Source organism: Nicotiana tomentosiformis, chromosome 11 (genome assembly GCF_000390325.3).
Source record: "Nicotiana tomentosiformis chromosome 11, ASM39032v3, whole genome shotgun sequence".
Taxonomy (NCBI): Eukaryota; Viridiplantae; Streptophyta; class Magnoliopsida; order Solanales; family Solanaceae; genus Nicotiana; species Nicotiana tomentosiformis.
In genome coordinates, this window is record NC_090822.1 from 75,380,444 (window position 1) to 75,397,153 (window position 16,710).

Sequence of the window (16,710 nt, forward strand, 5' to 3'; positions counted from 1 at the left end):
AGAACAAAACTAAGAGAAGATGAAAAATCTAAAGATGCAATGATCATACTAGTAATGAAGGGTGCAGGTGACAATCTACAGAGATGAAATACTTGAAGTTTGATAACTAGTGGGGGATGCACTGTGTTTTCTTAGGGCTTGAGAGTTTAGAGAGTGTAAAGTGTGAAAAGTTTTGAAAACCCTATTTATAGGTCGACCCGCCGGGCCCCAAAGTTACCTGAGTGCGGCCGCACAATTTTTAGTGCGGTCCGCACTCATTACTTGTTCCTTCGAAGACGTTCTGCGGACCGCACAAAAGTGAGTGCGGCCGCAGAATTTTTGCGGACATCACAATTTTGTGTGCGGCCGCACTTTGTTAAGGATTTTTGATAGGCCAAACTTCAAAGAGCATGTTGTGCGACCACACACAGAATTGTGTGGTCCGCATAATTTTGGTACGGTCCGCACTTTTATGACACTTAGCCAATTTTTTCATGCACAGTCCCTGCAATGCACACCCATTCCTACACACACTTCAAAACTAGTTAGCACAAAACAAAGCTATTTAAAAAAGAAGAAAAATATATGGGTTGCCTCCCAAGAAGCACCTGATTTAACGTCGTGGCACAACGCAAATGACCAATCATTTGAAATGAAGGACCGCCACAATGTGGCCATCATCAACCTTGCCAAGATAATGTTTAACCCGGTGCCCATTTACTCTAAACACCTCGTTATTCTTATTTTTCAAATATAGAGCACCAAAGGGGGTTACATTCACCACTTCAAATGGGCCACTCCATTTTGACTTCAACTTGCCCGGAAACATCCGTAACCGGGAATTGAACAATAGCACAAGATCACCCTCTTTAAATTCCTTATTGTGGATGTACTTGTCATGGAGGTACTTCATCTTCTCCTTGTAAAGGGACGAACTTGTGTAGGCATGATACCAGAATTCATCAAGCTCATTCAATTGTGACACCCTTAGATTTGCTGCGACATCCCATTCAAAGTTCAACATTTTCAAAGCCCATATGGCCTTATGCTCAAGTTCTACCAGAAGATGGAATGCCTTCCCGAACACTAAACGGTATGGAGACATCCCGATCGGTGTTTTGTAGGCCGTTCTATAAGCCCAAAGATCATCATCAAGTTTTCATGACCAATCCTTCTGGTTGGCATTGACTGTCTTTGACAAAATACTCTTTATCTCCCGGTTGGAGACTTCAACTTTTCTGCTTGCTTGAGGATGGTAGGAAGTTGATACTTTGTGAGTGACACCATACTTTTTGAGTAAGGTATCAAAAGCCTTGTTGCAAAAATGTAAACCCCCATCACTAATAATGGCTCTTGGGGTATCAAACCTCGTGAAGATGTTCTTTTTCAAAAATGCCACCACACTCCTTGCTTCATTGTTGGGCAAAGCAATGGCCTCAATCTATTTAGATACATAATCCACCGCAACTAGAATGTAGGTGTTCCCACAATAGCTAACAAACGGACCCATAAAATCAATACCCCACACATCGAAAATATCTACCTCTAAAATAGTGGTGAGAGGTATTTCATTCTTCTTTGAGATCCCACCGGCCCTTTGGCATTCATCACACCGCTTGACAAGCTCACTAGCATCCTTATAGAGAGTAGACCAATAGAATACACAACTCAAAACTTTTGCTACCGTTCTTACTCCACCATGGTGACCACCATACGGTGAAGAGTGGCAAGCCTCAAGAATACACATTTGTTCTTCCTCCGGCACACATTTTCGGATCACACCATCGGTACATATCCAGAAAAGAGACGGCTCATCCCAATAATAGTCAAGGCAATACCGTTTGACCTTCTTCCTTTGGTTTGAAGAGAACTCATTTGGTACAATGCCACTCACAAGATAATTGGCAAAATCGGAGAACCATGGCATCCCGGTCATAGAAATGGCTAGGAGTTGCTCGTTGGGAAATGAATCATTTATCTCAGGGCTATCATGTGGCCTCCCCTCCTCCTCCAATCGGGACAAGTGGTCCGCCACTTGATTCTCACTATCCTTGCGGTCTTGAATCTCTAGATCAAACTCTTGCAATAGAAGCACCCACTGCATCAACCTTGCCTTAGAATCCTTCTTGCTCATCAAATAACGAAGTGTCACACTGACGACTAACGAACTCATTGAAAATCTGAAGACCTACGAAATGAAGAAGAAGAAGGATCATGAATGAAGAGAATCCAAAAAGGATAAGAGCCTGGTTCTCAGAGAAGACAATAGTGACTCAAGTGGTGATGATGCTGACATGGCCTATTTGACACCGAGGATTCAGAAAATGGTTCGTAGAAATGGAGGTATTCCAAAAAAAGGCAGCTCTAGCAGAAGATGCAATAAAACACTGAAAATAATATATTAATGATACTACATTTCTACTCGGAGAAAAATTATAGTGGCTGATGTTGGGGACTCATTGTTGCGTGACCACAGGCATAAGAGTAGTTGTACTGTAACTTATTATTATCCTCAGAGAGATTATTACTTTGGAACAAATACATAACTCCGCATTTAAAGCTATGTGCAAAATTACATGCATGAGTAAAGTTTTTCTGTTTGAGTTGGGAGAATGTCTTGTCACTCAAAATCATTTACCTACAATCTTGAAAGAGCCAGAGCCCAGAAGTCAACACCACCAAAAAGAAGAAAAAAAGAGACTCCTATTTTGAAGCAAGGCTTTTCTTTATTTGGTTTAGTATTTTGACCACTCTATTTAATTTCTTCACTCATGTTTCATCTCACGTCAAATTTAAGTGTAGCAATACTCAATTACTCCTCGCTACACACACACACACACACACACACATATATATATATATATATATATATATATATATATATATATATATATATATATCAATGTTATAATTCTTTTACACAAGCACCTAATTTCACGTCAATTCCAATACCAAATTAAAACCTTTCAAGTTTTTCCTATAAATGAAGCCACTCCAATTTCTCTCAGCATCGTCAAATTAATTAAAGAGAAATATTAACAAGTCTTTTTCTCCTCGAGCTTGTGGTCCTTCCTTTTTTTAAAAAAACAAATACACTAGAACTCATCACCATATTATGGCTGCCTTTGGAATTAATAAGATATTTCAAAGTATGGTGACGACGATGTTGTTTTTGTTAGCCATTAGCATAGACAGATATTGTTTTGCGGCAGATGAGGACATGCTCCAAGATGTTTGTGTTGCTGATCTCAACTCAAGTAATATTGGATCCCCCTTTTTATGACAAACTTATCGTTTCTTCTTTTTTTCCTTTCTGCAAATGTAGATTTCTTTTCGGTTGTGTAGTATGACGGGAGTCATTTTTCTAAAAATAATTTTTGAAAAAGGAATTATTACCTGCAAAATATTTTTTGTTGGAGAGTGAAAAAAGTTTTTTTGGGAATATTTTATTATTACATATTTATTGATAATAATATTAGTTAACTAGTACATATAAAGTGGTTTGATGAAATTATTGAGTATTAGAGATTGATAGTAATATGTAGGTGTTGGTTAAAGCAATAGTATAAAGTCAAGAATTGAGATGCTTGTGAAGGAAAATTGACTTCCGGCAAAAGTGAGAAGTCATTTCCTGCTGAAAAATATTTTCTCACAACTATATACAATAGAAAATGACTTATTTTCTAGAAAAAAAATAAAAATTGTAAAAGTCACAATTTTTAATAATCGAAAAACGTCTGAAATTTGTAACTCAAATTTCGATTCCCCGTAAAAAAAAGGGAAAAGTAATATTGGAGAAACTGATATTAAATAAGTCGAATTAATTATTAGCTACCTTTTGGGACTTGAGACATTCTACAGTGATAATGAGAGCTTCACTAAAGTGTCATAAAAGTCCCTGGCCTTAACACACTCGGCGTATCCCTTTCTCGAATTGACTATGCCCCTGGTGGTATTAACCCACCCCATACCCACCCACGTGCCTCTGAAATGGTCTTTGTTTTGGAAGGTGAATTGGAAGTTGGCTTCATTACTACTGCCAATGTACTCGTCTCAAAGCAAATTACAAAGGGCGAAGTTTTTGTTTTTCCTAGAGGACTTGTCCATTTTCAGAAGAATAATGGCAAAGTTCCAGCAGCTGTTATTTCTGCTTTCAATAGCCAGTTTCCAGGGACTCAGTCAATAGCAGCCACTTTGTTTGCTGCTTCACCAACTGTGCCAGATGATATCTTGGCTCAGACATTCCAAATTAATACTGAGGATGTTCAGCAGATCAAGTCAAAGTTTGCACCTGCCAAGAAATTTTAGAATTTAGAATATATATAATAGTGGAGTAAGACATATGGATTTTCATTGAGAGGGTTTTTACCTGTTAATAATTGTCAATGAGTGTGTAGATGTTGGATGCGCGCTCCAAAATAACTTTTGCAACTTTTGGTTTTGCAAATATCAAACACTATGTTACTCTTGCTTTCTGATCTTAATTTTATACTGTTGATTTTTGGATTTTTGCTATATATATATATGCGAAGAAATTAAACTATGCAAAATGCTGCATAAATTATTTTTGATATGAAATTATGAGATCCTAGGTGTAATTTCATGTCGATCGGAAAGCATGCATGCTGTTTATAGAGTGTCATTTTTCATTAAAAGGTCTAATAAAAATTCAAAAAGATATATGTAGAAAATGTTAAGCTTTTTGTTCTCTCCTAGATGGGAGCTACCGGGTTTGGCGCTGGGTGAGGAAAACTAACATAGTTTCTAGGGTTTTAATTATACTATAAAGAGAGAAAGTCAATCATGTTTCGTTTTCATAATGAAGCCCCGAATAATATTAGGATGGCCAGGAGCCTTTAATTCTTGCAGATCGTATAAAAGAGATACTAAATATAGTGAAGTCTTAGGTAAGTTTTATAAGGTTCTACTCGATGATGAATTTTATGTTAATGAACATCCAACTAGCACCAATATTTCTAAATACCAAAATGCAGTCTTGGAATTGTTGCGTAAATCTAAAGTTGACAAGTACGATAGTGATCATAGATTAATTCAATTACAAAGTAAGATTGAAGAGCTAGCCTATCCATATGATGATATACCGAGCATGTTTGAGGCTACACCTATTATAATAAATCTTTTGATTAAGACAAATGCACCCTCTGCTAAGGAATACCTTAAGGGTAGTAATAAACTTACTTCCGAGGAGTTGGCAGTTCTAAACCTGTTTCATCAGTATATATTGGAAGGTATAATTGTTTATATATTCGGCTACATCTTCAATAGTATTAATGAGAGCCCTGTCGTTCGCCTTTCTACCCTAGTAGACCAACTAGATAGCATGTCTAGAATTCATGTTAGATTGCTATTTGAAAGGAAGAAAGCATCGGTAGGCAGCGATGCGGCGGGTGTAGTTGTACCTGATAGTGCGAATACGAAGAATATAGGTTGTTTATTGGTAGAATTTTTATTAGATAGAAATGTGATAACAATATCTAACGATTTATCTTTTACTGCTAAAAGGGTTGATAAAAAAGAGAAGGGTAAGTATTACAAACAAAAGCCATCACATGTTATTTGCAATTTTGATATAAGCATTCTGTCGATCCAGTTAAATCTACCTATGGTATGTCGTCCAAAAAGCTGGGATGTTGTACCTCAACTAAAAGAGAGGGGGGAGGCGCCTAAATCACTATCTGATATTACTGGAGGTTATTTAAGCGAACCTGTCAGGGATTTCTATTTATATAATAGGTATAACCTATTAGCATCCCGCGATAAGAACAATTTTAATATATTATTGGCTAATAACTACCAGGAAATGTGTGAGACCATGAACGCATTACAGGGGGAGGGTTTTGAGATAAATGTGGGTGTCTTAGATTTTATTAATAATAATTATAATGGATTAGTGGAGACCGGTCTACTTATGGCGAAGCATCTTGCATCGTTAAATATCGCCGCGGCATCCAATAAGTTGAGGGAGACTTACCTAAGTAGTTTAGAGGGTAAGTTTGATGTCAAATATCCTGGTTTGCTTAAAGCGTTCTTGACGGATATCCAACGAGCCCGTTATGAATCCTTTATACTAGATATAACGTCAGCTTACGCGGGGTATGAATTTTATTTGCCCGCATTCGTTGACTTCCGCGGTAGGATTTATCGCATGGGAGTATTACATTTCCATGAACGTGAATTAGCGAGGTCTTTAATAGTATTCTCTAAGCGTACAGTTAATGATCTAAGAACGTAAATCCTTCTCCATCGGAACCTTATAAGTGTTTGGTTTTACAAATATTATGGGCGTCAGCCGCTTTTCATTATCAAAAATTTCATACTTACGTTGATGCTTATAAATGGCTTATAGGGCAGCGGGCGCGGTTAGCCTCGGCTGAAACAATCATTACGTATGCTACTAACGCTAGTGACCCCTTTCAGTTCCTAAGCAAGGCTATAACTCTCGGTGAGTTCGACTCTAGGGTTTCATACTCCCAACTTCCTATTACACAAGATGCATCTGCAAACGCTTATCAGATAATTAGTTACTTCTTGTTAAATTCTGAAACGGCTAATATTATTAATCTTATTCCAACTAAAGGTAATAAGGAGGTAGAAGATCTAAGGATTAATGACGTTTATGAGTTCTTTGTATTGGAGATTGTAGAGTACTTGAAAAAGGAAATTAATACTTTAAAGGGCCATGACGGTATTATGGATCATGTATGTACCCGTCTTAATAGAAAATTAGTTAAATCTCTCCTAATGTTGTTGATCTATGGGAAGACTGCATACAGCATGGCGGAGGATATCTATCAACATTATGATAATGTTTTTAGGAAAAAGGAATGCTTGGCGATGGCTAGTCACATCGAAAAGTTCTTTAAATGGAGGTTTTCACATATTGTAAACCTAATGAGCTTAATCCGCGCAATTGGTTAGAGAGACGAGTCTTCTATTCTACACTTTTTTTTACTACAGTCCAGGACTATATGAAATTGGAAGCTGTTAATAAATGGATATATGATCGTCCCAGCAAGAAAAGACGCCAGGTAACACTACGAGTTCCCACTAATAAACGTGATAGAAAAAAGACTACAACTGCTATTACTGCGAATTTCGTTCATCAGAAAGATGCTAATATAGCATTTTATATGATCAGAAATGTTAAATCAAGGGGTATACCAATATATACAGTACACGATAATTTCATAACTACTCCCGATTTCGCCCCACTTATGGCTGGATTTTACATAGATATATTCGAAAAAGGGCCCCATCCAATGGAGTATATTAACGCGTTTATTCGGAAAAATCTCATGGGGGTTAAATGTTATATCAGCGATTACGCCACCTTATACAAAAAGGAAGCTTTTCTGGTAGATATATTGCACAATGAACTATTGAGTCTTGAACCTCCTGAATTGTAAAAAAGAAAAAAGAGAAAAATTTGGGATAAGAGGTTAAATGATCTCTTGAGTTCTTACTATCATTATATTCTATCTATACGATACACGGGTTCAGGACCTAAACCTAAATGTATAAAGGATTCCGATGTTCAGCAGATCAAGTCAAAGTTTGCACCTGCCAAGAAATTTTAGAATTTAGAATATATATAATAGTGGAGTAAGACATATGGATTTTCATTGAGAGGGTTTTTACCTGTTAATAATTGTCAATGAGTGTGTAGATGTTGGATGCGCGCTCCAAAATAACTTTTGCAACTTTTGGTTTTGCAAATATCAAACACTATGTTACTCTTGCTTTCTGATCTTAATTTTATACTGTTGATTTTTGGATTTTTGCTATATATATATATGCGAAGAAATTAAACTATGCAAAATGCTGCATAAATTATTTTTGATATGAAATTATGAGATCCTAGGTGTAATTTCATGTCGATCGGAAAGCATGCATGCTGTTTATAGAGTGTCATTTTTCATTAAAAGGTCTAATAAAAATTCAAAAAGATATATGTAGAAAATGTTAAGCTTTTTGATCTCTTCTAGATGGGAGCTACCAGGTTTGGCGCTGAGTGAGGAAAACTAACACAGTTTCTAGGGTTTTAATTATACTATAAAGAGAGAAAGTCAATCATGTTTCGTTTTCATAATGGAGCCCCAAATAATATTAGGATGGCCAGGAGCCTTTATTCTTGCAGATCATATAAAAAAGATACTAAATATAATGAGGTCTTAGGTAAGTTTTATAAGGCTCTACTCGATGACGAATTTTATGTTAATGAACATCCAACTAGTACCAATATTTCTAAATACCAAAATGCAGTCTTGGAATTGTTGCGTAAATCTAAAGTTGACAAGTACGATAGTGATCATAGATTAATTCAATTACAAAGTAAGATTGAAGAGCTAGCCTATCCATATGATGATATACCGAGCATGTTTGAGGCTACACCTATGATAATAAATCTTTTGATTAAGACAAATGCACCCTCTGCTAAGGAATACCTTAAGGGTAGTAATAAACTTACTTCCGAGGAGTTGGCAGTTCTAAACCTATTTCATCAGTATATATTGGAAGGTATAATTGTTTATATATTCGGCTACATCTTCAATAGTATTAATGAGAGCCCTGTCGTTCGCCTTTCTACCCTAGTAGACCAACTAGATAGCATGTCTAGAATTCATGTTAGATTGCTATTTGAAAGGAAGAAAGCATCGGTAGGCAGCGATGCGGCGGGTGTAGTTGTACCTGATAGTGCGAATACGAAGAATATAGGTTGTTAGGTTGTGATAACAATATCTAACTGTTTATCTTTTATTGCTAAAAGGGTTGATAAAAAAGAGAAGGGTAAGTATTACAAACAAAAGCCATCATATGTTATTTGCAATTTTGATATAAGCATTCTGCCAATCCAGTTAAATCTACCTATGGTATGTCCTCCAAAAAGCTGGGATGTTGTACCTAGACTAAAAGAAAGGGGGAGGCGTCTAAATCACTATCTGATATTACTGGAGGTTATTTAAGCGAACCTGTCGGGGATTTCTATTTATATAATAGGTATAACCTATTAGCATCCCGCGATAAGAACAATTTTAATATATTATTGGCTAATAACTACCAGGAAATGTGTGAGACCATGAACGCATTACAGGGGGAGGGTTTTGAGATAAATGTGGGTGTCTTAGATTTTATTAATAATAATTATAATGGATTAGTGGAGACCGGTCTACTTATGCCGAAGCATCTTGCATCGTTAAATATCGCTGCGACATCCAATAAGTTGAGGGAGACTTACCTAAGATTTTTAGAGGGTAAGTTTGATGTCAAATATCCTGGTTGGCTAAAAGCGTTCTTGACAGATATCCAACGCGCCCGTTATGAATCCTTTATACAAGAAATAGCGTCCACTTATGCGGGTATGAATTTTATCTGCCCGCATTCGTTGACTTTTGCGGTAGGATTTATCGCGCGGGAGTATTACATTTTCATGAACGTGATTTAGCGAGGTCTTTAAAAGTATTCTCTAAGCGTACAGTTAAAGATCTAAGAACGTAAATCCTTCTCCATCGGAACCTTATAAGTGCCGGGTTTTACAAATGTAGCCGCTTTTCATTATCAAAAGTTTGATACTTACGTTGATGCTTATAAATGGCTTATAGGGCAGCGGGCGCGGTTATCCTCGGCTGAAATAATCATTACGTATGCTGCTAACGCTAGTGACCCCTTTCAGTTCCTAAGCAAGGCTATAACTCTCGGTGAGTTCGACTGTAGGGTTTCATACTCCCAACTTCCTATCACACAATATGCATCTGCAAGCACCTATCAGATAATTAGTTACTTCTTGTTAGATTTTGAAATGACTAATAGTACTAATCTTATTTCAACTAAAGGTAATAAGGAGGTAGAAGATCTAAGGTTTAATGACGTTTACGAGTTCTTTGTATTGGAGATTGTAGAGTACTTGAAAAAGGAAATTAGTACTTTAAAGGGCCCTGGCGGGATTATGGATCATGTATGTACCCGTCTTAATAGAAAATTAGTTAAATCTCTCATAATGTCGTTGATCTATGGGAAGACTGCATACAACATGGAGGAGGATATCTATCAACATTACGACAATGTTTTTAGGAAAAAAGAATGCTTGGCGCTGGCTAGTCACATCGAAAAGTTCTTTAAATGGAGGTTTCCACAAATTGTAAACTTAATGAGTTTAATCCCCGTAGTTGGTTGGATGGCGTTAGCATTAGAGAGACCAGTCTTCTAATCTACACCTATTTTTACTACAGTCCAGGACTATATGAAATCGGAAGTTGTTAGTATATGGATATATGATCGTCCCAGCAAGAAAAGACGTCAGGTAACACTACGAGTTCCCACTAACGAACGTGATAGAAAAAAGACTACAACTTCTATTTTTGGGAATTTTGTTCAACAGAAAGATGCTAATATAACATTTTATATGATCAGAAATGTTAAATCAAGGGGTATACCAATATATACAGTACACGATAATTTCACAACTACTCCCGATTTCGCCCCACTTATGGCTGGATTTTACATAGATATATTCGAAAAAGGGCCCTATCCAATGGAGTATATTAACGCGTTTATTCTGCAAAATCTCGTTGGGGGTTAAATGTTATATCGGCGATTACGCCACCTTATACAAAAAGGAAGCTTTTCTAGTAGATATATTGCACAATGAACTATTGAGTCTTGAACCTCCTGAATTGTACAAAAAGAAAAAAGAGAAATTTGGGATAAAAGGTTAAATGATCTCGTCAGTGCTTACTATCATTATATTCTATCTATACGATACACGGGTTCAGAACCTAAACCTAAATGTATAAAGGATTCCGATGATTCTAGCTATTTTATTAGATTAGAAAGGTTCAAGAATCAATTAGGTAAATGGAGTGATTACAACCATACTTATTGTTTACACTTATGAAAATGTCTAAAACAATGACAAGATCTAAGACAACAAGGAAAAGATCTTATACAACATATACAGATAATTACCACTTATATGATTATATCGAGAGAATTTTTTCTTTAGTTCCTCATCCAGGGTTGAGAATAGCTCACGCGGTTCTGATAGAGGATTCATTAATTTGTCTTAACTGTGAGGAAATAGTGTCAATAATTATGTACCTACTAATCAAGTACGCGTACCCTATAGAATCGGAATATGGGAAATTTAGTATTCATTATACCATGAAAATTCTAGGGGGAATAGTACCTTTTGCTATAAGTACATCTATCACGTTTAGAGAGGGAGGGATAAATAAGCCAGTCAGAAATATGGTGGAAGAATTAGTTAGGCTGAAGGCTGACAAGTACAATAGTGATGATCATGTGCTAACTGTAATATTTATACGAATCTATTTAAGAGGTATTAAATCCAGTGCACCGAGGAATTTTACTGAAGAGCTGATAGCTAGCCTGCTCGCGTAATGCTTGAAAAGTGAGGCGGTGGAGGAATGCATAGATGTTAGGAAGATCGAATATCGTAAACGCCAGTACCCTAAGCATATCACAAGACTCAAATCATCTTGTAAGGAAAGGAAGCCTTTCATTGTTGCCGATACTGAGACAGTTCTGATAAACGATATCCACGTGCCATATGTTGCGGGTCTTTTAGTGGTTGAACCGGGAGATGCCCTGTCAGAAGAGATGGGCGGTAGTATTGAAATGTATTTCAGTGAAGATAATCCGATGTATCTATTTGAAACTATCCATAAAAGGAGTAATAAGATGTTGTCCGACTTTCTAGAGCGGTTAACAGTCGTAGTTCGCAAAAATCGATCAATTCATACTGTCTACTTCCACAACTTATCGCGATTTGATGATATTCTATTTTTGAAATATTTCGCTAGTAATGATACTAAACACACCTTTAAACCTCTTATGAGGAACAACATGCTTGTATATGATTAAAACCGACCCACCCGATTTTACTATTTGACCGAGACCGGGAGGTTGCATTGAAGGACGGACTCATAACGGAACAGACTAAATCACGAGGATAAGGTACCGAGTTCAGAATCGAGCTACCTATCAAGATCGAGGCTAGTAGAGATCGAAGCCAAATGAGACAGACATCGAGCAAGATCGAAGATATCACAATAACAGAAAGGCGGGATATCTGTGACTGGTCGAGGATCATGGCGAAAATCTCGGAACGGATCAAATAAGAAATGGTTAATTAGCTAATCATTGGATTTTCTTCTGTAATTAGAATTATACCATAAGTGGAATTTCTCTACTGTTTAAAGGGAGGTTCTAATCATTTGTAACACACATTGTTCACAGTTATCAAAGCAATATACTTCTCTTTCTCGTTTATATTATTGTTCATCATCTTGTTATATTTTAATTGTTCTTGCGTCAACCAGTTCGAGGGTATCCAAACTCGAGGGCTGAGTTCCATTCTAACACAGGTTTGCTTTAATTTATAGTTCATTTCTGTTATTAATCTTCATATTTATCAATTGGTATTAAGTGAAATCACGTGTCCTTAGAACTACATTATAAGTTTAATTGTTATTCAATTTTAAGGGTAAACAGTTTGGCGCCCACCATGGGGCCAAGGATAATAGTGATTGCTTAATACTGATTCCGATAACACACACTGCTTTACACTTGTTCTCGTAAGAATATTTATTTTCAGGATAAACATGTCAAACTCACAAGCAGCGCCTACACATGGTGACAACGACCTCTGATTTCACGGGGAAAATGACAATATAGCCGCCCCAGGCGCCTCAGGCTGACCTCGAGGGAGCACCAATTGCAAATCCCATCGATGTCAGTTCACATGTCGCCCTAAATGCAAATTTGGCTGTTGATCCCAAAGGTAGCGTACACCGGGAAGTTTGATAAGGTGGTCGAGGTACGCAGGGCGGAGAAGATGGTGGAGTTAGCCTCTAATTGATATTCGAAATGTTACAGGCTCAACAAGCCCCTATAGCACAACTACAAAATCAGCACCGAACACTACTAGAAATTAGGAAAAAATCGTCCAAAATAACCGACCAAAGTTGGTCGGTAATGGCCAATAACCGTCCACAACGCGACCATTAACGTGTGGTCGGTATTTTGAAGGTTGGAAGGGCATACCGACCAAAGTTGGTCGGAAATTACCGACCAACTTTGGTCGGTCAATTAAATTCAAAAAATAAATTGCCAAAAAATCCGACCAAAGTTTGTCGGTATTTTAATTATGTAATTTAAAAATACACTATCTGGGAATCGCACCGGGGTCTGTACTGTGGCACGTTACTATTCTACCACTAGACCATTGGTGCATTTTGTTTTAAGACTGTCTTTTATTTTATTTATACTCTTTAATTGTATTTTCGCACGAAAATAACCGACCAATGTTGGTCGGTTTTATTAAAAAATAAAATTACCGACCGAAATTTGTTGGTTTTTTAAAATGACCGGCCAAATTAACCGACTGATCGGTCGGTTTTTTAAAAATAAATAACCAACCAAAGTTAGTCGGTTTTTTGAAAAATAAATTTTGCGGGACACAAAAATAGTTTTCCGCATTTTTGCGCCAAAGAAAACCGACCAAAGTTGGTTGGTTTCGTAAAAACAAATTTAAAAAATAAAATATTTTGAAAAACCGACCAACTTTGGTTGGTTTTTTGACCGCCCAAAATTGGTCGGTGGACCGTGGTCGGTTTTTGACGAATTTCTAGTAGTGAAACACCGAGTAGAATCGAACCAGAAGTCGTCCACAGGATCGAGCCTGTTCCGGAAATGTCGAACGCCAATGAATCGGGGACTGACCCTGCCTTTACTAAAATGCTCGAGGGGCTCACTAAACGGATTGAATTGGGAGAAAAGAAAATCGAGGCAAATGATAAGAAATTAGAGACATACAACTCCCGGGTTGACCAAATACCTGGGGCACCGCCGATTCTAAAGGGTATGGATTCAAAGATATTCTTACAGAAGCCTTTCCCTTGAAGTGCTGCTCCGAAACCCATTCCGAAGAAATTCTGAATGCCAGAAATTCCTATGTACAATGGGACCACCGACCCTAATGAGCATGTCAGTTCTTATACATGCGCAATAAAAGGAAATGACTTGGAAGACGATGAGATTGAATCTGTTCTACTGAAGAAATTTGGAGAAACCTTGTCGAAAAGAGCAATGATATGGTACCAAACTTTTCCGCCTAATTCCATTGATTCCTTCGCCATGCTTGCAGACTCCTTCGTAAAGGCACATGCCAGAGCAATAAAGGTTGCGACTAGGAAGTCGGACCTCTTCAAGGTGAGACAAAAAGACAACGACATGCTGAGGGAATTCGTATCTCGGTTCCAGATGGAACGCATGGAACTACCACCGGACACAGACGAATAGGTTGTTCAAGCCTTTACTCAATGTTTGAACGAACGAAGTTCGGTGGCATCACGACATCTAAAGCATAATTTAATTGAATATCCAGCAGTAACCTGGGCCAATGTACATAATCGGTACCAGTCAAAGATCAGGGTCGAGGATGATCAATTGGGGACCCCTTTCAGTTCCGTTTATTCAAACAAGCCCATCGGTAGAGCTCAAAGGGATATCGACAGAGAACCCCGGTCGAACATAGATCGGTATCAACCATACAACACAGATCGTAGAAATAGCAGCCCAGGATGCAATCCCATCCGAAATGATCAAAGGAACGATCGAGGACAGAGCTTTCGAGGGCTCATGAGCAAAAATGGCTTCGATAAACATGTCGATCCCCCCCAGAAGCACCACGATTATCAGAATACAACTTCAGCACCGACGCATCAGGTATTGTGTCAGCCATTGGGAGAAACAATGATACTAGATGGCCCAGACCCCTACAAACCAATCCATCCCAAAGAAACCACAATCAAATATGCAAATACCATGGTATACTTGGTCATAGAACGAAAGACTGCAGACAACTAAGGGAGGAGGTGGCCCGTCTATTCAACGAGGGTCACCTTCAAGAATTCTTGAGCGACCGAGCTAAAAACCATTTCAGAGATAGGGATGCAAACAGGAAAAACGAGCAGGAAGAACCACAACACGTGATTCACATGATCGTTGGCGGGGTCGATATTCCACAAGGGCCCGTGTTCAAACGCACTACAGTATCAATCACCAGGGATAAAAGAACTCGAGACTATGTGCCAGAAGGCACTTTATCATTCAATGATGAGGAAGCAGAAGGGATCTCAAAACCCCACAATGATGCTTTGCTAATCTCTATCCTTATGAATAAAATTCAAGTTAAACATGTTTTAATTGATCCAGGAAGCTCGACCAATATTATTCGATCGAGGGTCGTGGAGCAACTCGGCCTACAAGATGAGATCGTACCCGCAACTCGAATTCTCAATGGCTTCAACATGGCGAGTGAAACAACTAAAGGTGAAATCATCATACCAGTAAATGTAGCCGAAACTATTCAAGAAACAAAGTTCCATGTGATCGAGGGCGATATGAGATACAATGCACTGCTCGGAAGACCCTGGATTCACAACATGAGGGTGGTCCCCTCAACCCTTCACCAAGTGCTGAAGTTCCCAACACCGGATGGAGTAAAAATGATGTATGGGGAACAACATGCTTCCAAAGAGATGTTCGCGGTTGATGAAGTAATACCGGCATCGGCACTTTCGTCAACAAAGGGATCAGAGTCCAAAGGAAACCAATAAGCTAAATAGCAACCACAACCACCAGCCTCGACCCAGTCGGAGAAGCAGGGAACGGATGAGAACGATGACTACTGGACCCCTCGATCCTTCATAATCCTTGAGGATTCCGATGCCACTAAATCGATAGTAGAAGAGCTGGAGGAAGTCATACTGATCTAGAATCTACCCGATCAAAAGGTATACCTGGGTACGGGGTTAACCCCCGAGCTCAGGGAAAAACACATTAAATTTCTTATCAATAATATGGATTGTTTTGCTTGGTCCCACCTAGATATGACAGGGATCCCGCCGGAGATCACTACACATCGACTGAGCTTGGACCCGAAGTTTCACCCGGTAAAACAAAAAAGAAGGCCCCAGTCCGAGGTAAAACATTCATTCATCAAGGACGAGGTAGCCAAACTTCTTAAAATAGGATCCATTCGGGAAGTAAAATATCCTGAATGGTTAGCAAACGTAGTCGTAGTCCCTAAAAAGGGAAATAAACTTAGAGTGTGCGTAGACTATAAAGATTTAAACAAAGCATGTCCTAAAGACTCTTTTCCTCTACCGAATATCGATCGCATGATCGATGCCATGGCCGGCCACGAGATCCTTAGTTTTCTCGATGCCTACTCCGGGTACAATCAAATATAAATGAGCCCGGAGGATCAAGAAAAGACTTCGTTCATCACTATGTACGTCACTTATTGTTATAATGTAATGCCGTTTAGACTAAAATATGCTGGTGCCACTTATTAACGCTTAGTAAATCGAATGTTCAAAGAAAAAATAGGTAAATCAATAGAGGTTTATATTGACGATATGCTAGTTAAGTCCCTGCAAGCAGAGGACCATTTGACACATTTGCCGGAGACCTTCGATATACTAAGGAAATACTACATGAAACTCAATCCGGAGAAATGTGCATTTGGGGTCGGCTCGGGGAAGTTCCTCGGCTTTATGGTATCAAATAGGGGGATCGAAATCAATCCTGATAAGATCAAGGCAATCAAAGAAATCACAGTCGTGGACAATGTTAAGGCCGTAAAAAGATTGACAGGGCGCATACCCGCCCTAGGCCGATTCATCT

At 38.3% G+C, this 16,710-nt stretch overlaps 2 protein-coding genes across 2 annotated transcripts; both read left to right on the plus strand.

Annotated features, from left to right (window-relative positions):
- The first annotated feature begins 3,028 nt into the window (after positions 1-3,028).
- LOC138901687 (nectarin-1-like) lies at positions 3,029-4,587 on the plus strand. The gene is made up of 2 exons (XM_070189468.1): positions 3,029-3,261; positions 3,864-4,587. The coding sequence occupies exons 1-2, from the start codon at positions 3,095-3,097 to the stop codon at positions 4,285-4,287; spliced, it is 591 nt and encodes a 196-aa protein (XP_070045569.1). The 5' UTR covers positions 3,029-3,094; the 3' UTR covers positions 4,288-4,587.
- Positions 4,588-4,798: 211 nt separating this feature from the next.
- Positions 4,799-7,406, plus strand: LOC138901688 (probable DNA-directed RNA polymerase). Its single transcript, XM_070189469.1, has 3 exons — positions 4,799-6,206; positions 6,347-6,913; positions 6,958-7,406. Exons 1-3 carry the CDS (start codon positions 4,799-4,801, stop codon positions 7,404-7,406), a joined length of 2,424 nt encoding a protein of 807 aa, XP_070045570.1.
- The last annotated feature ends 9,304 nt before the right edge of the window (positions 7,407-16,710 follow it).

What these genes read in the sequence shown, in the direction of transcription:
- LOC138901688 (XM_070189469.1), top strand. Translation starts at nt 4,799, where the DNA reads ATGAAGCCCCGAATAATATTAGGATGGCCAGGAGCCTTTAATTCTTGC. An exon ending in TTTAATAGTATTCTCTAAGC is followed by an intron (nt 6,207 to 6,346) that starts GTACAGTTAATG and finishes AATGGCTTATAG; the next exon opens with GGCAGCGGGCGCGGTTAGCC. An exon ending in GAGCTTAATCCGCGCAATTG is followed by an intron (nt 6,914 to 6,957) that starts GTTAGAGAGACG and finishes TTTTTACTACAG; the next exon opens with TCCAGGACTATATGAAATTG.
- LOC138901687 (XM_070189468.1), top strand. Translation starts at nt 3,095, where the DNA reads ATGGCTGCCTTTGGAATTAATAAGATATTTCAAAGTATGGTGACGACG. An exon ending in ATTGGATCCCCCTTTTTATG is followed by an intron (nt 3,262 to 3,863) that starts ACAAACTTATCG and finishes GCTTCACTAAAG; the next exon opens with TGTCATAAAAGTCCCTGGCC.